Below are 21,839 nucleotides of genomic sequence, written 5' to 3'. Positions count from 1 at the left end.
CAGCCGCTTGTGCTTGGCCGTGTCGAGGCGAGGTGCCGGTGGAGATGTCACGGAGGAAGGTGTCCGTGTGGGTCTAGGGCGCAGAGGGCGGTGCTGTTGGGTGCGGGAGCCGGGTGCTGTCGGCGCATGGTGTTGGAAGCCGTGAGACCGGATGAGAGCAGTCGGGGGGCGGGTGGAGGGAGAGGGGACGTCCTAGGACTGTGCTCTGGGACACGCCAGTGTTTTGAGGTTGGCCGATGAGGGGAGGCGGCAGGGGAGACTGAGGCGTGATGCCCAGCGAGGTGCACCGAGAGGGCTTGATGGCCCAGAAGCCAGGTGTCCTGGTCAGTTGGGGCGGCTGCAGCAAAGCACCGCAGACTGGCTTAGAGGCGACGGGGCTTGCTTCCTCCCAGTTCTGGGGGCTGGACTTCTGAGACGAGGGGGCCGGTGTGGGTGGTTCTGGGGAGGGCCATCTTGCGGGCCGCAGACTGCCAGCTTCCCCTCGTGGCCTCCTCGCTGGGTAGACGGGTGGGGGAGCCCTCGGGGCCTCCTCCGTAAGGGCACTAATCTCATTCATAAGGGCTGTCCCTTTGTGACCTCATCGCCTCCCAAAGGGTGTCAGATCCTGTCACCTTGGGGGTTGGGACTTCAACCTAAGAAGTTTGGGGAGGCACACAAACATGTACTCCACTAACAGAGGAATGTTTTGTAAGGAGGAGGGAGTGATGAGACATTTGGGACGCTGTCCACAATGTCAAGTAAGCGTAAGACTGAGAACCGACCGCTGCCTCTGGCAATCCGGAAGTCCTTGGTGAGCTTACCCTTCTGCCTACTCAGTCTTTCCCATTCTGTGCTGTGCTCTGCGGGGCTGGCCCCACCTGGTTCATGGTGCTCGGCTAGGTTGCTTCCCGATAGCTGGACCCTGGCACCTGTTGTGACCTCTGCCCTTGGTTTCGCCAGGTGAGAAATCGATCTGCGAATTTTGCTGTATGGAGTTGTGGGAGCACAAATTTCCTAAGAGAAGAAACACGTAAAAGAGTGAGGTTATGTTGGGACTGTTCTCCAGCTTGCAGACCTGTAATGTAGACAGTATTCCATCCCATAATTTTGGATTGCTAATGGCTATTGCAATGTAGACATACAAAATGTGTTTTGATTTTTTGAGAAAAAAAAAAAAAGAAACTATGTCACTAATATTTTTTCACTAGCGTGCTTAAGAAATGTACCTTCGGTAAAAACGTTCTCATGTAATGTAGTAATGGAAAGCATTTAATTCTACGGTAACTGGATAATAAATCCTATTTTTTAAAGCTTATTTATTTTGAGAGAGAGAGCACGACTGAGAGCCGGGGAGGGGTAGAGAGAGAGAGGGAGAGAGAGAATCCCAAGCAGGCTCTGCCCTCTTGGCCAAGAGCCTGATTACGGGGCTTGAACTCACCAACTGTGAGATCATGACCTGAGCTGAGATCAAGGGTTGGACGCTGAACCGACTGAGCCGCCCGGGCGCCCCAATCCTGTTGTTAAGGGCATGTTTTCTACGGTCTCCGTTTTGCCAAGACGTTCTGTTTTGGGATAATTCAGAGTATCTCAAATGTTTTCATAGGATTTGTCGGTAGAGGAGAGTTTGAGTTTCATTAGTATTCAGAAAAATGGCAGATTGAAAGAATTGACCCACAACTGGGGCCATGTTTTACAGTGAGGCATGACTGCTGGGTCAGCTGACAGAATGCCTGCAAGCTATTGGCGCTTACGTTTGGACCTAACTGATTAGGTATGAATCATGCCTCTTCTCTCGAAGAGCATACTCTGAATCTTCTTCACCTTTGCTGTAGCGAGAGGGATTTCGTTGCGTATCGTAAGTATGTCAGATCTCAAGCCAGATGCTTACAGATAGAATTGTTGCGTTGCTTTTCTCGTGTTACGGTTCACATTCAGCGCTGACACACTGTCAGTGAGGGGTAATTAAAGATGCCTTTAATTATTGTAATTAGCATGTTAATCAGATCTGTACATTAAGAAAGTAATCTTCAGTGAGGTGTTTTCACGAAGTATTACTCTTTTTAAATATTTCATTCTAACGGAAATAACATTTCATGAGGTGTGGTGGTTGGGGTAAACAGGAACTTCTGTCTTAGTTTTAGCTTTCTTTAAGTATCTTTTTTTTAAATACTTATTTATTTTTGAGACAGAGAGAGACAGAGTGCTAGTGGAAGAGAGGGGGAGAGAGAGAGTCCCAAGCAGGCTCTGTCCTGTCGGCTCAGAACCCGATGTGGGGCTTGAACTGACGAACTGTGAGATCATGACCTGAGCTGAAATCAAGGGCTGGACGCTAAATGGACTGAGCCACCCGGGTGCCCCAGTCCTGTTGTTTAAATGCATGTTTTCCAAGGTCTCTTTTGCAAGACGTTCTGCTTTGGGATAATTCAGAGTATCTCAGTGTTTTCCTAGGACTTGTCGGTAGAGGAGAGTTTGAGTTTCATTAGTATTCAGAAAAATACTATTGAAAAATACTAATGAAAAAATACTAACTCCTAGAGAGAGACAGAGACACAGAATCCAAAGCAGGCTCCAGGCTCCGAGCTGTCAGCACAGAGCCCGATGTGGGGCTCGAACTCACGGACCACGAGATCATGACCTGAGCCGAAGTCAGACGCTTAGCCGATTGAGCCACCTAGGTGCCCCAGGAACTTCTGTTTTAAATCATTTAAAATTGACTCACCCGGCCTTATGAATCTTTTAAAGTGGACCCACAGAAGGAGTTTTGAGGAATCTGACCCAGAATCTAAAATTTTGTCGAGTAATTGTCTTTATGTCCTAGATTCCTGAAATAATTTGTGTTGCGCATCTGTTTTATTCTCATGATTACGCAATACGTATGTTTGGAGGGGTTATTCTGAGATTGACGTTTTATACATAGCATGTAAATTAAGAGACATCTGTCTGTTGGAAATGCATTCTTTGGTATATTTGTGACCGATCATAGGCCTGCCTCATCTCTTTGAATCTCACTGGTTGAACGGGGACTAGAATAGCTCGTCCATTGGATTTTTGGGGAGCACTCACTGAGGCGCTGCGTGCAAAAGCGTTTGGCTTAGTGTTTGGTACACAGCGAACTCTCTGTAGCTGTTTTGTAATCAGAGTTGTAGGGTCTCCTATCTGCTGGGTTGGGGAAAGATGCCACGTTGATTCCTTTGAAAGGAACAGTTGTGTTTTCAATTGTATGGGCACAGGTTAAGAATCTTTGCTTTAGGGGATATAGTAACTGGTCAAATTGGAACTGTAGTAACGGGCCTGTCTGGGATGAGGAAACTGACCTCACTGTTGGGGTCTTGGTTAAGAGACGTTCCTAGCAGTCCAACATATGGGTCGTATGGGATCTGTAGAGCCAATCTTGAAAGAACTGACATCTTTTTAAAAAAAAAAAAATTTAGTGTTTACTTTTTGAGAGAGAGACAGAGCCTGAGCAGGGGAGGGGCAGAGAGAGAGGGAGACACAAACTCTGAAGCAGGTTCCAGGCTCTGAGCTGTCAGCACACAGCCCGACACGGGGCTCGAACTCACGAACTGCAAGATCATGCCCTGAGCTGAAGTTGGACGCTCAACTGACTGAGCCACCCAGGAACTCCAGAAGAACTGACATCTTGACAGTATCCAGTCTTCCTATCCATGAACATGAACTATCTCTTTATTCAATTCTTTCGGTTCATCATGATTGTTTCGTGCTCTGGAGAGGTCAGTCTTTTGTGCTATTCAAACCTTCACCTGATTCGGTGAAGCCCACCCACATGAGGGAGAGCAGTCTGTTTCACTCAGAGTCCATCGATTTCAGTGTAAATCTCATCCCACATCATCCTCACAGAAAAATCCAGGCTAATGTTTGACCAGGTGTCTGGGCACTTGTGTCCCAGGCACGTTCACACGTGAAATAAAACCATTACAGATAGCAGTTGTGCAAATCGTCTAAAGATTCCCCGGCTCATGTAATGAGATATATGCAGAGGGCACGTTAATGTAAATTTTATGCAAGCTTGTTTTTTTTCTTTCTTTTAAAAGCTTACACCTAAGGGAAGCTTTGGGAAAATTTTGAACGGAAGCTATTTGGCTGCAGCAAAGAAAGTAACTTTGCAGAAAGAAATAAGTCAAGTATGTGTGGGAGAGAGATACCTGTGAAAAAAAGTCTTTAACAAAAAAGTGTCTTATTCCATTGAACTTGGAGCCCTGGCCCTTTGTGATATGTCAGTTCAGTCCCGACACTTTCTCTGCAGCATGAACTAATAAAAGACGTGTAGGAAGTTTTTTCTTAGTGGAGAGAAAAAAAAAAGTGACTCTTTGGAGGAATATTCTTTAAAAGCAGGAACGTGTTTGAAGCGATCGCAGAAATGCCTGTAGAGTGAGATATTGGCAGCTAGAGAAGAATTGGAGAGAATGTGCTAGAATCGGAGAAATTCCACGTTTTATTGGATAAAAAGTCTCTAAGCAGGGGACGGTGATTGCGTTTGAAATGTCTTTGCCTTCTAGGCTCTTAAAGATACGGTGTGGAGTAATTTGAGTTCTACCTTGAGAATGTCATAAATGATTCTTATCTGTCTGGCTTTTGCTTTGGAAATCTTGGTTGTCTGTGGCGCTGGGAGGTTGTTGGGAACTTCAGGGAAGCAGTTGAGGCCTGGATAAGCGCTGCCTTGTATTTTTTTGACTTCTGGGTGATGCCTTTGCCTGAAATGAGCAGGTTCAGGGCTGCCTGATGGGGCTGTAGTGTGTGCTCCTTGAGAAGGAGAACTGCAGAGAAATGCCGAATGTCTGCCCTACCTCCTCAGATGTTTGTGATGCCAGCTTAATTAAAAGGATGGATCTCTGGCTTTCTGGGTTGTATGTGCCACAACTGAAAACTAAAATGATTACTTAATATCACATGTGAGCCGTTGCAAGCCAGGCAGATGAAGGAAACGGCAGCTCATTTGTGCACGCTTGTGGCGTGCTGTGGCGTTAAGTCGTATTTTATTGAAAGGTCTGTGTAATATCCATGGAAACGGTGGTTCTTCGTCGGAATCCGACAAGTTGTATTTCAACACGAGATTAGGAAAACAGACACGGTTTCCGAAGCCATCGGATCTGTCCGCTCTTACTTCCCGTGACGGACTTTATGAAACACCTGCTGTATGCATTTGTTACTGGGTGTGTGGAGCGCCGATGGAGTGGGCAGGCAGATAGGGACTGTCATTAGGCAAATGAGTACAGACGTGTCATTGTACATTGTGTTCAGGCTGTGAATGGAAAGGCTCTGGGACTCCAGGAGGCAGGACAGCTGATCCTGGAAGTTAGGGAGGACCCATGAGGGAGTTATGGTTGAGGGCAGGAGTTTGCTGGGGACACATGAGGGGGAAGGCGTTTTTGCACCAACGGAAGAGGGTGTTGAGGCCAGTAATGAGGCCACTGGAAGGGAAGAGTTGAGAGGATACCAGTGTGGAGAGCGAGGGGAAGAGAGAGCCAGTCAGGCAGGACATCGGGCCAGGTCTGGGAGTTTGAAATTTACTCTAAGATTTAGTGGCTGCATGAAAGGATCTCATGCCTTGTTTTAAAAGGCTCATGTTGAACATAATATTCAAAGTCAAAAGCTTTGCCGTATCTAACAAAGAATTAATATCTGACATAAATAAAGAGCTCTTACAAATCAATATATTTCTCTAAAAGATCAAAGCTTGATTTGATGGATGACAGGTATGAGATGCCTTCCAGAAACCCATGGAAATCTGTGAAGCAGGCAGTGGAATCTGAGATTCTAAGGCTCAGAAAAGAGGTCTGGGGGCGCCTGGGTGACTCAGTCAGTTAAGGGTCCGACTCGATTTTGGTTCAGGTCATGATCTCACGGTTCGTGGGTTCGAGCCCTATGTTGGTCTCTGTGCTGACAGCTCGGAGCCTGGAGCCTGCTTTGGACTCTGCGTCTCCCTCTCTCTCTGCCCCTTCCCTACTCGTGCTTTTTCTCTCTCTCAAAATAAACTCTAATAAGAAGAAAAGAGGTGTGGTTTGTGGAGATAAATTTGGCGGTTTGGGGCACGGCTGTGATTGAAGTCACGTGGGTGGATAAAAATTGTCCACGGAAGGACCACCGAGTGAGAAGAAAAGTGAGCCAGCCCAGGACCAGATTCTGAGTAATCCTGAATCGTTGGAAGTGAAAGGGGACTGAGAAGGCGTGGCTGGAGAAGGAAGCAAGAAAAACAAAATCCAAGTGATGACTTAGAAGCCCAGAGAGGACTTTGTTTAACAGAGGACGTTGTCAGCCGTGCGGTCCAATGGGCGGCTTGGTCGTCGTGGGGGCGGAAATTGAATGGATGGAATGGTGAATGAAGAGTCAGGTCTTTGCTGAGGTTTGGTTTTGGAGGGGAGCAGAGGAATTAGGGTATTGACTGGTTAGAGTTCAAGGGCGGTTTTTGTGGGATGGGTCATTCGAGAACTTGTAGGTGGCTGCTGAGCTCAGTGGTTTTCTTTATGCTGCAGAGCTGAGTCTTCCTGCTTTGGTTTCGGAGGGGCACAGACGGGGAGTCAGAGGGAGGCAGGGATGGGGACGGTGGGGTAGGTGAACGACGTGGGTGACAGGATTGGAAGTGGGTGGTTGTTAAGTAGGGGGAACAAACGTGACGGTGGCGGTGGCCCCTTCGGACAGGCGTCCCTTCCCTCTGCGTGTCGCCGGTTCGAGGCGCTCCTTGCTGCCCCCGCCCTGGATGGCACGGCCTGTCCTCGAGTATTGTGCAGTTCCCCCCACCCCCTCAACAGTGCATTGCTGCACATCGAGACGTCCTGAAGTTCTCGCCTCATTGAAACAGGGGAATAAAATACCGTAAGAGCTGATCAGAATGCATTCATTTTCCAGGGAGCTGTGACCGGCGTGAATCCTAGGAGTAACGTCACTACAAGGCAAGTGAGGTTGCAAAGCTGTTGCTTAAGCCGGATTGTAGTGTCGACGGGAAGAGATCTGGCTGGAATTCTGGGTGTTAGGATTATCTCACGCGTGCTCGACTTCTTGCGTGTATGTGCCTTCGTGCGTGCCACGGAGAGCAGAGGTTTGGTTTGGGTGTGGACGACACGCAGACCACGGGATCGGTCGCCCTCTCGGTGGCGTCCACTAAAAATTAAGTAGCTGTGCGTCCGCATTCATGACGGAAGCATCGTGTAACCTGTTCACTGTTGGTCTTGTTCTCAAACTTGAGCCAGTGCCTGTCTTCGCGCATGACGTATCCTATTGTGTTAAGGCTGTGACTGCAGAGTGTAACTAGAGAGATTGCATGTTACCGCTAGGGAGCAGGTGATCGGTTTTATAATAATGTGAGGAAGCAGGAGCAGAAGCTAAAAGTGAACCGGATTCCCGTCACGGTTTACATTAGGAATTACTTTCCATAAGGCAGATTTTGATTCTCTTCTCCAGTACCACTTTGTCAGTGTTGGAAGATGCGATCGTTAGCATGAATTAGCGTTAATATCCAACGTGGGGAGAGGCAATTAAGGGATGAGAAGGCTAAAAAGTATCATCACGCTCTGGAAGAAAGATTTTATTCTAATGATAATGTTTGAAATTAATAAAATAGCAACCATGTGTCTTTTTTTTTTTTTCCCCATGGTTGTCATTTTATATCCATGATCTGATGTGCAGGTTTATTAAAAGTTAAATTTGGATTGCCAGAAATCTGTTCATGTGTAATTAAAACATCATTTGAAGGGGCGCCTGTGTGGCTCAGTCAGTGGAGCATCGACTCTTGATTTTGGCTCAGGTCATGATCCCAGGGTTGTGGGATTGGGCCCCACACATGGGATATTCTCTCTCTCTCTCTCTCTCTCTCTCTCTCTCTCTCTCCTCTCTCCCTCTGCCCCTCCCCCATTTGCACCCCCGGTCTAGCTCAAAAAACAAAACAAAACAAAACAAAAACCCCACCATTTTGAGATGTTTCATATACGTTTTTCTAGAGGAAAACATAGTATGTTATGTAAACATTTTAATGCATTAAAGAGGGAATGATGGACAGCATTATCAAAGAATACTTGCCTTTTCCCCAGGGCTGATACTGTGCCACCAGAGTCGTAACTGCAAGGAAGCTTTTTCTCATTAAATGCTTACAGCTGCCCAGTGGAGTAGCTCCCATGAAGTCACATATGACCCCATAATAAGCTAATTTCAACACAGAGGAGCTCTCCTGCTCTCATTCCCAATATTGAGGAAAATTCTGAGCAACGTGTAGAATGTTAAGTAGCAAAGACCTTTTTTGTTAAGAGTCTGCATAAATACTGGCCAAGTTTTTTTTTTTTAATATTTTTTTAATGTTTATTTTTGAGAGAGAGAGTGCGAGCTGGGGAAGGACAGAGAGAGAGAGAGGGAGACACAGAACCCGAAGCAGGCTCCAGGCTCGAAGCTGTCAGCACGGAGCCCGATGCGGGGCTCGAACCACGAATCGTGAGGTCATGACCTGAGCCCAAGTCAGACGCTTACCTGGCTGAGTCATCCAGGCGCCCCAGTACTGACCAAGGCTTTAATGATTTTCATGGCCTAAATGTTCCATGTTTTAATTATGTAGAATATTCTGAGCCTTGTACCACTCGTGGTTTCTACTTCGACCTACAGTCATGACTCTCTTGTTGGTTTCTTCCAACAGCTCTTAGATTATGTCTTTGTGAAATCCTGATCTTCAGAGCAAAATAAGGATATTCCATTTTGTAATTGTTCAACTATATTTATACAACTGAAAGAGCCCTGGAAGGTTGAATTGAAACTTTTCCTCCTACCCATAGATGGCGAGTACCAAAGAATGTGTGTGTGTGTGTGTGTGTGTGTGTGTGTAAAGATAACGTTTTGATATTTTTCACGAGTTATGTCTTCATCTACGTCGTGTTTATTTCTGAAGACAGGAATACTTTTATCCGCATGTTCGAAGCCCAGGTGTATGTAATGTGGTCCGTTGAACACGGTAGGAGCCGATCAATCCTGCTGACCTGTGGAGTCATTTTAATCTATTCTTCTGGTTGTGGGAACAATTTAATTTAACCCTTCATGCAAAATTAATGTGGATTCTTCCCTTTAAAAACCTCCAAGGGAAAGAACTTTATAGTCTTTTACTCTTAATAGTAAGTAGAGGCGCTTCCATTCATAATTCAAGATCCGCTGTTGCCTCCTGGCCTTAGTGAAGTCAACATTAAAGAACAGTTTCCTGATAAGTCCAAGGCGGCGCCTGACATCTTATTGTGAAGCCCCAGTTCTGTTGTGAGCCTGGAGTTTCTGTGGATTGAACACCCTTATTTCTCTCTTCTTCCTCCAGAGACCCCATTAAAATGATAGTAAAGGAATAAAAAATGCATAAACCCACAACAGAAAGGATTGGAAGAGAGACCGGTGCAGAAAAGAAATTTCAGAATGTTCCTAGCAGCTCGAAAGGTGATGAAGGCTTGGTGACGGCCAAAACTCGGTGGGGGCTGCCACCACCCTGGACATCCTTGGCAGGGGGCCCTCGGAGTCCCTGCGGTGCTGGGTGGGGCTGGGACTCACCAGGTGTAATGGGGTGTCTGCAGTCAGAACACTTCCCAGGCTCTACGTCCCCACCCTGGTGGGACAACCGAGGACCAGAATCCGTGTCTGTCCCCTAGGCTCATCTCTGGAGAAACGGACAGAAGTGTCTGGGGGGAACCAGAGAGGCTAGTTTGGGGGTTTGCTTCAACGACGGGAGATATGCAACACCCACTCGGAGTCAGAAGCCCCTGCTCCGGGACAAAATCTCACCTGCAGGGTTTTGTGTGGTCTACGGTGTAAGGGTGATGCGTGACCAGGGGCCAGCAGGCACTCCAGGAGAACCTCTGATGGAGAGAAGGAGGGAGAAAAGGAAACAACAGAACACCCCCGCATCAGAGGTTGCAGGGTATACAGGAGGAGAAAATCCTCTCATTACTGTATCGAGAGGGTTTGAAAAGGGCAAAAACCAAGAAAAGCTCTGCAAGAAGGGAACGGTCAAAGAGCAGGACAGAGCCATTGCAAATTATAAGTATGGCCGACGAAAGAAATCCAAAGAAGCTTTGGTTAAAAGCGAACTGAGAAAATTGCCAGAAAGAACAAAAGAAGCCTGTGTGTGTTTAAACCCTAAGACAAAGGAGGATATTTGAGTGAATGCGGCCCTGCTGCTCCTTGGTAGTTATTTTCATCTTTCCGGGGAGCGGAAAGGTAGGACAGTAGCCGGTCTGCCTTCTCCGTGGACCTGTGTGTTGAAGCTGGTTACACGGACGAAAAGGTGAGGCGTGTCCATCTGACTTCCGCCTGGGTCTCAGTGCGCAGCATCTGCCTGAATGGGCAGCTTGTACCCACAAGCCAGTGTCCACAACAGGCACCTTCCTCGAGGAGTCATGGATCATTGAATTCTCTCTGTTTACATGTGCTTGATGGGCCTGGGAGTCCAACACGTGTGGTGTTTTCCCAAATCCTGGGGAAAAAAAATGATGGTAATCATTCTGCCTTTTATTTGGAACCTTTTTTTTTTTTTTTTAACGTAGTCTCTACACCCAATGTGGGGCTTGAACTCACGACCCAGAGATCAAGAGTCATATGGTCTACCGACTGAGCTGGCCAGATGTCCCTATTTGGAACTTGCCGTTTTGGGATCTGGGGCGGTCTCTAAATGTCTTCACAAAAGATGTCCGTGCGCGTGTGCGCACGTGTTTTCTTTTTCTGAAACTCATGTTCATGGTTGTTTCCTTCAGTGAGATGTGGGTTCCTCCCCAAAGCGAGGTGTTAACATGAGGTGTAACTTGGATTTTTAAAAAAGCAGCGTTGGGTAATATATGTGTGTGTGTGTATACGCACACGTATATACGTATACGTATATATATTTTATATATACTAAGTTTATATAATATTAAAACTGAATAGAATCTTGAATACACGTTCATGAGAAGGTTGTCAAAAGATCCTGATTTTAGTCTTCTAATGAATAAAGCGTCTTCTTATGAACTTTTAGGAGTGTCTCTGTGTAAGTTAAAAAACGTGGGGAAATGATTCCAGTGTTGTGGACAGACTTTGATCCACCTACTTTATTAATCATTTCTTTCTCTCCGTAGAGTCCGCATTTGATGTCATTGGGTGTGGGGCAGGTTGTAGGTTTTGTGAACTTTAAGGTGTAGGGCATCTGAAGGAAAAGGTAATGACCACGGGGCCAGAAATTCGTTATTCCGTTTGAGAAAGATTGTTCTTACGTCCATGCTAGTTGATTTTGAGTCTTCGCAGAGAGATGTTCTGTAGGAAATGAAAATATGCAAGTCTTTTACAGTCTTAAAATTTCTAATTAGAAACTTACATGGACACATAGGAAAATACAGATCAATTTCTATTGCAATGAATTCTAACGAATTTCTGGGCCGTTTTTATTGTACTAGAATTTAACGGACTTGAAGATTACTTAAAATAAATCTATTGACTGAGAATTGTAGCCGGGTATGCATAGTGTTTTTATATATGGCAGTATTTTCTGGAATAGATTTTCCATTGGAGCATTTAGAATTTGGAGAACTAAGTGTTGACCGAAACAGGTTTTCTTCGAAAAGTAACGATATTCCTGAGAACTGTTTCTTTACTGCTTTTTAATAAAAAATTGTCGGCGTATCTTTACAGCTAAGATACATTTTTCACGGAGAGTAATTTGTCCGGATGTTCCGTGGCGCATAAAAGATTGCTTCGGAGCCTCGTGTAGAAACATTAATGGCTAGTCGTAGGGCTTCTGGAGTAGACGGTTCACAAGGTGTAAATTTCAGAGCCGTCCCTAGTGTTCTCTTGTGGTGACTCAGCCCCCTTAAATTTCAGCCTCTTATGATGTCTTCATAGAGTGATGGCATATTTAAAACATTTTAACTGAAATGTTAACTTTGATTGTGTGGAAGTCAGAATCAACCCTTACATGAAAAACTGCACTTTCTTCTCGTAGTGGATACGGACATAAATTCTGTCAAGTACAGGACCATTTTTCACTCAACTACACTGCTTGTCCTTCTTTTGTAAGGAAATACGAAATACATCTTGACCGCGTGCGTTTGTATATTGTCCTGATCTCGAAACTTTTGTTTAGACAGTCGTTTGCATATTATCTCTTATCATGCCTGCAATTTAGAGTACTGACCTATCCCTGTGCACAAGCTTTGAGCATCACAGAGTCTCACGGAAAGATTCCTAGTAAGATTGGCATCTGTGTGCTTGAGTTTGAGGTTGACTCTGACGTTTGTTTTTTCTGTGAACTTGGGAAAAAGTTTAAGAACATCCTCCTCAGAGCCTTGTTATGATGATCGAAAGATACAGAGTAAGTTAAAGGGCTTTGTAAAGCATAAGGTGAATACAATTTTTAATCCGTTTGTCTCGTACGCCACTGCTCGCTGGTCTTGTCGGTAACTGCAGACGTGTAGGAGGGCTGTCTCCATCCATGCAGGCTGCTGTAACAAAAATACCACCCAGTGGGTGGCTTATAGACAACAGAAATGTATTTCTCACAGTTCTGGATGCTGGAAGATCCAGATAAGCGGGCAACAGATTCTACTTCTTGGTTCATAGTTGGTGCCTTTTGTAGTGATTTCACGTGGTGGGAGGGGCCAGGAAACTCTTGGGTTCTCATTTATAAGGGCACTAATCCTATTCTAAACCCAGTTACCTCCTGAGGGTCCTACCTTCTAACACAGTCATCTTGGGTGTTGGGATTCAATATGAATTTGGGGGGACACAACCCATTTTGTATATAGCAAGGGGCTAAGTTAGAAATGGGTATAGCATTGAAAAATGATTGTTGCCCTTTTTTTTGTTAACATTTATTTATTTTTGAGGGAAAGAGAGACAGCGTGTGAGCAGGGGAGGGGTGGAGAGAGAAAGAGAGGGAGACACAGAATGTGAAGCAGGCTCCAGGCTCTAAGCTGTCAGCACAGAGCCCAACGTGGGGCTCAAACCCACGAACTGTGAGATCGTGACCTGAGCTGAAGTCGGATGCTTAACTGACTGAGCCACCCAGGCGCCCCGCCCCGATTGCTGCACTTTCCAATGATGGAGAAGAACACAGTACAGGTTTTGCCCCAAATGGATGCATTTCCTTATGAGTGTGTATGTATAAAATAAGGAAGATGGTGTTTTATTAGAGATAAAAATCTAGTGGCGAAAGTTGATGAATGGGTGAGTTGTTGTTTGTTTAATCAGGGCCATGGTTAGGACACTGTATGGCTTAAAGCTGGACTTTTCAGCCTTGTCTGGATCCATTTTATTTTGCCTGGATTCTTCCACTTTGATTGTTCTCTTGGTCTCACCATCATGAACAGGTGCAGGTGGGGGATCCTGGCCGAGATGCAGGTTAGAGACTGAAGTGGCAGGTGCTGCCATTTTCCCCTCCTGTTGGTAGCCATGCAAAGCATGCTCATGGTTTTGATCTGAAATTTGTGGGGATAAACAATAAATATTTGGTGAGCGTGTTTAATAATTTCGTATATACTTAACAACGAAACAATAGCTATGATTTATTAATTGCCTGGTACGTGCCTGGTAAAGTTATGTTTTATTGACATATGTTTCTCCATTACTCCTTATAGCATCCCCTGAGCAGAAATGTCGTTAGCACCGTTATACTGACGAGGAAAGACCATGAGATACATTGGGTAACTTACTCAAAGTTACAGCCAGTGATGGCAGAGCCAGCCACGGAGTCCAGAGTCCCCCTCAGGCCATGACGTAACCTTTTCCCTCCATACCTTTATGTCCTAGTTGCCTTCTGTTATGACTCTGTTCCTTTCAGTTTGAGCAAGAAACTGTTAAACTTTTTTTTTAATGTTTATTTATTTTTGAGAGACAGAGCATGAGCTGGGGAGGGGCAGATAGAGAGAGAGGGAGACACAGAATCCGAAGCAGGCTCCAGGCTCCGAGCTGTCAGCACAGAGCCCGACGTGGGGCTCGAACTCACAGACCGCGGAGATCATGACCTGAGCCGAAGGCGGACGCTCAACCCACTGAGCCACCCATGCGTCCCTTGAGCAAGAAATGGTTGTCTCATGCCTTTGCAGAGCACAAGCAACTCACGAAAGCTAAGTAGCGAGTGTATCGTCGGCCGGGCTCCGGGGCCGGCCGGCTCTCCGTGGGATCCACAGAGTGGCCGGATGGGGATCTGAGGCTCGCTGCCCTCTGTTCCTGGCGTTGTGAATCCTGTGATGCCCCGGGGAAGGTCCGGGGCCTCTCCTGGGTGTGGACGTAACCTGGCGAAGCCTTTGGACATCTGCGGTTTGGGAGCTAGGCCAGGAGTGCCGTGTTCCTCAAGCCTTGGGTTCTAAGCGCTTGTTGACTGTTGACTTCCGCGTCTGCTATTCCTTTGTTCAGAGATGTCTCGGCCAAGTCCTTCCTTGTCCTGGGTGTAGTCCCCGCTGCTTGGGGCGCCGTCACTTTGGTACTTAGAGACCTGCACTAGCTTCCGCTTGGGTTTCTCTGCCATTAGCCTCTTCTGTTTCCATCCGAGCCTTTATGCTGTTTGCAGATTCAGTTTATACAGCGGCTTCCCATTTATTCAGTGTTCATGCTGGCTTTCTGGGCGGCCGCGTGGCGTGTGTCACCGTTCCACCCCCGGACTGGACGCTGCCTCCTCCTCCACGTCTCCCTCCCTGTGCCTCCCCTCAGCTGCTTCTCTCAGTCCAAAAATCCCTTCTTCCTCTTCTCCACCTGTAAAACCTTTCCTGTCCTTCAGAGCCTGTGGCTGTTTTTCCACCTGAGTCTTCTGCCCCTCACGGATCCCTTTCTTCTTGGAACCTCCCCAATTTTGTGCTTGACAGTATCTTCTTTTTGCCCACGGAAGTTTCTGAATAGATGCTAAGACAACAGGGCCCCGTATTCTTCAGCCCCCTGGTTACCCAGCAAAATCGAGGCCCACTGGAGGCATGAAGTCACCCGCTGATGACAGATTTCTTGTCTTCATTTTAGAACTGAAGCCTGGTGCTTAAAATTAAGAAAAGTATCGAAAACCACACGCGTGTCCTGGGAAGTGCTGTGATGTGACACTTCTCGGACACTCCCCTGCTGTGTTGAAGTGTTGTTGTTTTTTTTTTCTTCTTTTGTCTTGCCAGCAATCAAAGAGAAGTACACAGACTGGACAGAATTCCTCATTCGTGATTTGACTGGTTCCCGGACGGCCCCCGCCAGCCTCCTGGAAGGTGTATGTATTGTTGCTATTCAGCTGTTCTGTGTCTGAAGCATGACAGTTACATGAGCGCCTTTGCATATATCCTTCGGCAGGTGCATGTGTATGTGCGGATGTCTCCACCCCAATGGCCTCACTTCCTGTTTGTTTCATGAGTTGCTTTGGTTAATCTTACGGCACTCAAGACACTTCACCTGTGTTCCAGTCAATAAGTGGAAAATTTGCCCCACGTCTTTCAATAATAACGTTAGGATATCTTTCCCCTCTCCTGTACATTTAAGTCTCCATCCTATATTAGTGAATATAAAGTCCCGTGGAATAACTGATCTCATGGAGGTGACCACTAAATATACATGCTCTGGTGTAGTCTTGGGGTATACCGATAAGTGGTTCCATTGACTACTCCGTTCTTGGATGTATACCCTCATGATGATAACACACAGGTGTTACATAATAATTGAATTAGCTTCCCCTTATGAAAACAAGGGGAGGATTGGCTAATATTTCAGTGCGGTTAAGGTATTTTTAAGGTACTGAGGAAAAAAATAGTTTAATCTGCAACCTTGATGGTTCATTTAACAATAATTTCGTGATAAATATTTACCATATATAATAGGAGGAACAGTGCACTGTCAAAAATAATTACTGAGTTACCAAATCTGTTTGAAAAATGCCCCCCCCCCCCCGCCCCAAACGGGGAAACACATAGTAAATAACAAGGAATACGGTGTGGATTTTGACACTCATTATTCTCTTAACGTTAACCGTAAATTTCCCTCTTCTCATCAATGACATTGACTTTTGGAGCACTGCTGTGTGATATATAGTTATTCAGTGTTGTTTTGTGAAGATTTTGCCTAATGTGTTTGCTTATCTTAATGGCTCTTAATTCAATTGTTTGGTTAACAAATCAAAATGATGGTTCTTCACCCTTTCAGAAGGACAAATTGTCTTTCTCTGTTCATTCTTTTTTTTTTTTTTTTAATGTATTTGCCCTCACGGCTGACTGAACAAACACCCTTTTCACGTCCTAACTTACGCTGAGAGGGTCGCTTATACGGGGCCGTAATTATATATCGTCTCTAAACTAACTGTCGGGTCAGGTGTAGAAATAACTTCACATTATTGTCGAATGTAGCCGATCATTAAACGTGGAATAAACATGCCATCTACACCTCTTCACACAAGTATGAGAGAGTCTTAATCCTTAGAGTGGTAGCCAGTTTAAGATAAATGTCTGTTGGGTCACAGTACGAAGTGATAGCCCCGTAGCGGATACATCTGTCTATGGGAAAAGTAGACATTTCGCTACCACGTGTTTTCCAGCTCGAGGCAAATTGGGTGCAACTCTCCTTAAAAGCATGCTTATTTCGAGCAAACCCGGCTTTAATCCGGGAAGGGTGATTTGTTTGGTGAGAACGAGAGCGCAAACTGTTACGTTCTGTTTACTTGCGAGTGTCTTCGGGCAGAGGGCTGGGTGAGATGTGCAAGTGTGTGTGTCGGGGGGAAGCGGGCAGGGGCGGGGCCGTGGGCGCGGAGAGGAGGGGGGAGGAGGGAAACACCAGACTGTCTGCCAATAGCTTGGATGATGGTGTGAGAAAATATTATCTTCTGCTGTCATCTGTTTCCATGAGAACCTCAACATAAAGTTTAAAATAAGGAGTTTTGCTTCTGTTTAAACAGCCTCTGCGAGGGAAAGGCCCTATAGACCTCATTACAGTTGATTCCTTAATAGAACTTCAGGACTCTCACAACCCTTTTCAGTACTGGATAGTTAGTGTGATTGAAAATGTTGGAGGAAGATTACGCCTTCGCTATGTGGGATTGGAGGACACTGAATCCTATGACCAGTGGTTGTTTTACTTGGATTACAGACTTCGACCAGTTGGTTGGTGTCAAGAGAATAAGTACAGAATGGACCCACCTTCAGGTAAGGGCCGAGGCTAAGGCTGCTGGGGAGTACTTGGGAAAAACGTGTGGTATTTTCCCGGATACGCCTCTGGAGACTTTGTTCGGGTCCGTGTACGTGCATCTTGGGCCTTTTAACTTAAGAATACTTTCTGTAGAAAACGGAACTCAAGGCCTCAGGTAATAATACTTTACGAGGGGAAAGCAGCGGAGGCTGCCGTGAAGTTTAATCTAGTTCCTTTGGAATCCCTGGTTCGCAAATGAAAGGCCCAGTGGACTGGGGCTTGGTCACATTCTCCCTTTTTCTTTAGGAATTTTGACGGTCTTGGAAGTAAGTTCCAAAATCTCTGTCCACCCATCCTTCATCCATCCATCCATCCATCCATCCACCCACCCACCCATTCACCCTCTCATCCGTTCGTTTATTCATCCACCTCTGTTCGTCTGTACCCTGCCCCTCATCCATACCCCTCCATCCATTGGTCCATCTACCTGTCCATCCACTTACCTACCTATCCATCCATTCACCCATCCCTTCACCCTCCCAGCTTCCCACCCATTTGCCATCCATCCATCTACCCACGTCCGTCCATCCATCCATCCATCCATCCAAATATCCAAACCAAATGCTTGTTTATATAATCTGTCCCGACCTGGAAATGGCAAAGAGAAAATCGTCATATGTTTTTTCCTGGCACATCAGGGATATTAATTCGCTTCAAAAGCACCGTCAAATGACTTTACGCAGACTTAATGGGACAAAATAGTGCATTATGCTTCCATATGTACCTCACCGGGTGAGAATCTCACTGTTCACAAACTGACCATTCTTGAACGTTCAGTGTGTGCCAGGTGATTTTACATCTGGTGTGGTATTTGTTTTGATTGCAAAAAAGTGCTGGATGTTTGGTGTGAATATTTCCTTTTCCAGCAGAGAAAATTTGAGACTGAGAGTAAGCTACTTGTCCAAGGCCATCTAGTTTGAAGGGCGATGGCCCCTTGCCCCCCATTTCTTCCCGTTCCCCCTGCTGCCCATACTGGCCTTACCAGTTTTTTTTTTTAATTTTTTTTTTAACATTTATTTATTTTTGAGACAGAGAGAGACACAGCATGAACGGGGGAGGGTCAGAGAGAGGGAGACACAGATTCTGAAACAGGCTCCAGGCTCTGAGCTGTCAGCACAGTGCCCAATGCGGGGCTTGAACTCACGGACCTCGAGATCATGACCCGAGCTGAAGTCGGCTGCCCAACCGACTGAGCCACCCAGGCGCCCCCCTTACCAGTTTTTTTAACAAAAAACTGTTGGATATGGAATTAAAGATGACAAGGTAGAAATATTATTGTCTTCCAGAAATTTCTGTTTTTCCTCCTGGTCCGTTTCACCAGATATACTGGAAGCAGAGAGCCAAGTATTTTATTAAAATTGCCGGAGATCTTTTTTCCTGCCATATTAGGTGCCGGTGCCTATCTTGAGTCCGTGAAGCGAAGGAGTTAACATTCCTCCCTTCTGTCGCTCAAGGGCTTTAATTGAAAAAAAAAAAAGTTCCTGGTTCTGTATGTCATGTATTTGCATTTATGTTGAGTTTGACAGGCATATAGACACATAACATGGTATTTTATTAGTATTATTGTTGTCAACGTTTTGAGAAGCAGCCAGGAAATCCATTTATACCCTGAGTAATTTTGGACTCTGATGACAAACAAAGGGCCTGTCAGTGTTGAGAAAAGATCTAAGCTCACATTTGCCTTGGGATTCATAACCTGGCAGGAGAAATTTACTTTGTGTGGGAAGTCGGGTGTATAAATCTTAGCTTAGTATCTAATTGCTTTATACATTTTGGGAGATCCCTATATTTGCCAGTGTGAACATTTATAGCAAAGGATTATTACTTGCTTCTTAGGTTCTGTGCAGTGTTCTTTGCTGTGAAGTCTGGGGACTCATACTCCAAAGCAAGAATAATGGAAAGTGTCACCATAGAAACTTAGGAGATACTTGCACAGGAGAGCTCGCTCGCTCTCTCTCTCTCTCTCTCTCTCTCTCTCTCTCTTCTGTCTCTTTTAGATCATTTAATGTCTTTATAAGACAAGAATAAATTGTGTTCACTGGTCTTAGTGAATTTCTGGACACGAATTGTCCATTCCACTGAAGAATTCGTGGGTGTCCTTAAAGACTTTGGAGGAGGCCTTCGTCGTGAAGAAGTTTATTTTCTCGACATTTAAATTGTTGGCAAGAGAGGTTTTGTATGGGGAGAGGAAAAGAAAAGGCAAAAGGACACTCAAGTGTGGGTTTTAGTTCTTCAGATGAGGTTCTTCATGCAAGATGAAAGCTGGGTTCCCTTGCCTCATTCAGCAGAACAACACGCGAGGGGGCGATTATAGTAGCTGAGTTTTATTTTACTTTTTTAAAGTTTTTACTTAAATTCCAGTTAGTTAGCATACAGCGTAATATTAGTTTCAGGTGTACGGTTTCGTGATCCATCCATTCCCTACATCACCCAGTGCTCATCACAAGTGCGTCCTTAATCCCCATCACCTAGTTCCCCCATCCCCCACCCGCCTCCCCTCTGGTGACCAGCAGTGTGTTCTCTATAGTTAAGAGTCTGTTTCTTGGCTTCCCCCGCCTCTCCCCTTCCCCCCCACCCCCGCTCATTTGTTTTGTTTCTTAAATCCCACATATGAGTGAGATCGTATGGTGTTTGCCTTTCTCTGACTGGCTTATTTCACTGAGGATAATACTGTCCAGCTCCATCCATGTTGTTGCAAATGTCAAGGTCTCATCCTTTTTTTACGGCTGAGTAAGACTCCATTGCATATAGAAACCACATCTTCTTTATCCGTTCACCTATTGATGGACACTTGGGTTGCCTCCAGCATTTGGCCGTTGTGGATAATGCTGCTATAAATGTAGGGCACCCGTGTCTTATACACGCGAACAGAACCCAGTACTTTGGGCTTGTGGAAATCAATCTCGAGACCCAGAGGGACTTAAAACTTACACGGTAGTGCTCTTTCCTTAACGGAAATATAGGTGGGAAGAAAATCTCCGGCTTGCATAAAAATATTAGCTATGGTTCTTATCGCCAGACACCCTTAGCTAGATGAAAAGTGTTGACTGTTCATTAAGAAGGGGATTTGGAGGTGTGGGGCGGAGGGGAGAGGAGAGATGCTCAGGGTGCACCTGAGAGTAAGCCCTGCGGACCCACCCCTCCACGCCTGCCTTGCTGTGTCCCCACTAACTGCCACCTTCGCTAACACGAAGCATGGCTCATCCTTCAGTTTAACTCTTTTTACTTGTTAAAGGGCATGAGATTTCTCAACCATTCAGTACAAATCAAGGCAGAAGTAAGGAGTAGTAGAAAGTGGCTGGATAGTTTTCAAAAACGCTAGGAAAGGGGGCTGCTCGTAGACCATCTAGCAGAGAGAAAGCTACATTCCCTGTGTCTTTCCATCTCTGGCTCAAACTGGAGAAGACAGGTCGGGGGAGGACAGAAAGAGGGGAAGAAGGCCCCCCACCCCCCGTGTCACACCCAGGGCAGTCCGGGGGGCACGTGGGTGCTGACGGAGGAGGTTGAATCCAGCTTCGGCGAAGACTGGGTGAGGGAGCGGAAAATGATGAAACGCCAGGGGGTCGAGGAAGAGGGCAGCCACTTCCTGAAGTCCTTAGCGGTTCAGGCTTTATCGGGAGAGGACCGGAAATCGTGCCAGTAGCGGCTTCCCTTCTGTGCTGAACGGAAGGCAGCCTGCGATCAGACCCGAGCTCCTTCTCCAGCCACGCGGCTCTGGAGCCCTGCACTCTGAGTGCTCTCCCTGCACCTCCGCTTCCTCTGTGCTCCACAGGCTTGCTAGGCACGTCCTGTCCTCGGGGGGCCATTCTTCCAGATGTGGCATTGACCGTCCCCTCGCTTCGTTCAGACGGTCCCGTCGTGAGGGCATTTCAGTACCCCTCTAACCGAACATCTGTGTCTGATCTGTGCTGCGTCCCCGGTGCCTGGCGCATCGTGGGTGCTCAGTGAATATTTGTCCGGTGAACTGACTGAATAAAAAGCTGGGGATGTCTCTAGGGAGGGAGGGAACCAGCCGAGTCCAGCTTTCAAGAGCCAAATCATTATTGGGGCTGCGGACGCCAATCTGGAGGGGGAGACCTCCCCCAGAATGGCAAGAGCTGTGCTAGCCTTTTTGCCCCTGATGAGTAAGGGGAGCGTTTGAAAACAGGGTCAGATCAAGCAGAGATGCTCTTTGTTGTTGTTGTTGTTGTTTTTGAAATTTATTGTCAAGTTGGTTTCCATACAACACCCAGTGCTCATCCCAAAAGGTGCCCTCCTCAATACCCATCAGCCACCCTCCCCTCCCTCCCACCCCCCATCAACCCTCAGTTTGTTCTCAGTTTTGAAGAGTCTCTTATGCTTTGGCTCTCTCCCACTGGAACCTCTTTTTTTTTCCCCTCCCCTCCCCCATGGTCTTCTGTTAAGTTTCTCAGGATCCACCTAAGAGTGAAAACATATGGCATCTGTCTCTCTCTGTATGGCTTATTTCACTTAGCATCATGCTCTCCAGTTCCATCCACGTTGCTACAAAAGGCCAGATTTCATTCTTTCTCATTGCCACGTAGTACTCCATTGTGTATATAAACCACAATTTCTTTATCCATTCATCAGTGGATGGACATTTAGGCTTTTTCCACAATTTGGCTATTGTTGAGAGTGCTGCTATAAACATTGGGGTACAAGTGCCCCTGTGCCTCAGCACTCCTGTATCCCTTGGGTAAATTCCTAGCAGTGCTATTGCTGGGTCA

The 21,839-nt window shown here is 46.1% G+C and overlaps 1 protein-coding gene across 5 annotated transcripts in view; it reads left to right on the top strand.

Moving 5' to 3' along the window:
- SFMBT2 (Scm like with four mbt domains 2) overlaps window positions 1-21,839 on the top strand; it is a 227,747-nt gene that overhangs the window by 91,472 nt on the left and 114,436 nt on the right. For 4 of the 5 annotated variants that reach the window (XM_049626785.1, XM_049626784.1, XM_049626783.1 and 1 more), the window contains 2 exons: window positions 15,066-15,154; window positions 16,823-17,069. In XM_049626785.1, coding sequence (XP_049482742.1) covers window positions 15,066-15,154; window positions 16,823-17,069 — 336 coding nt within the window. Of the gene's footprint in view, window positions 1-15,065; window positions 15,155-16,822; window positions 17,070-21,839 lie in introns of those variants that run through there. The other variant, XM_049626787.1, reaches the window with a different exon arrangement.

Source organism: Panthera uncia, chromosome B4 (assembly GCF_023721935.1).
Source record: "Panthera uncia isolate 11264 chromosome B4, Puncia_PCG_1.0, whole genome shotgun sequence".
NCBI classification, from domain to species: domain Eukaryota; kingdom Metazoa; phylum Chordata; class Mammalia; order Carnivora; family Felidae; genus Panthera; species Panthera uncia.
This window is presented reverse-complemented; position numbering and strand designations above follow the sequence as displayed.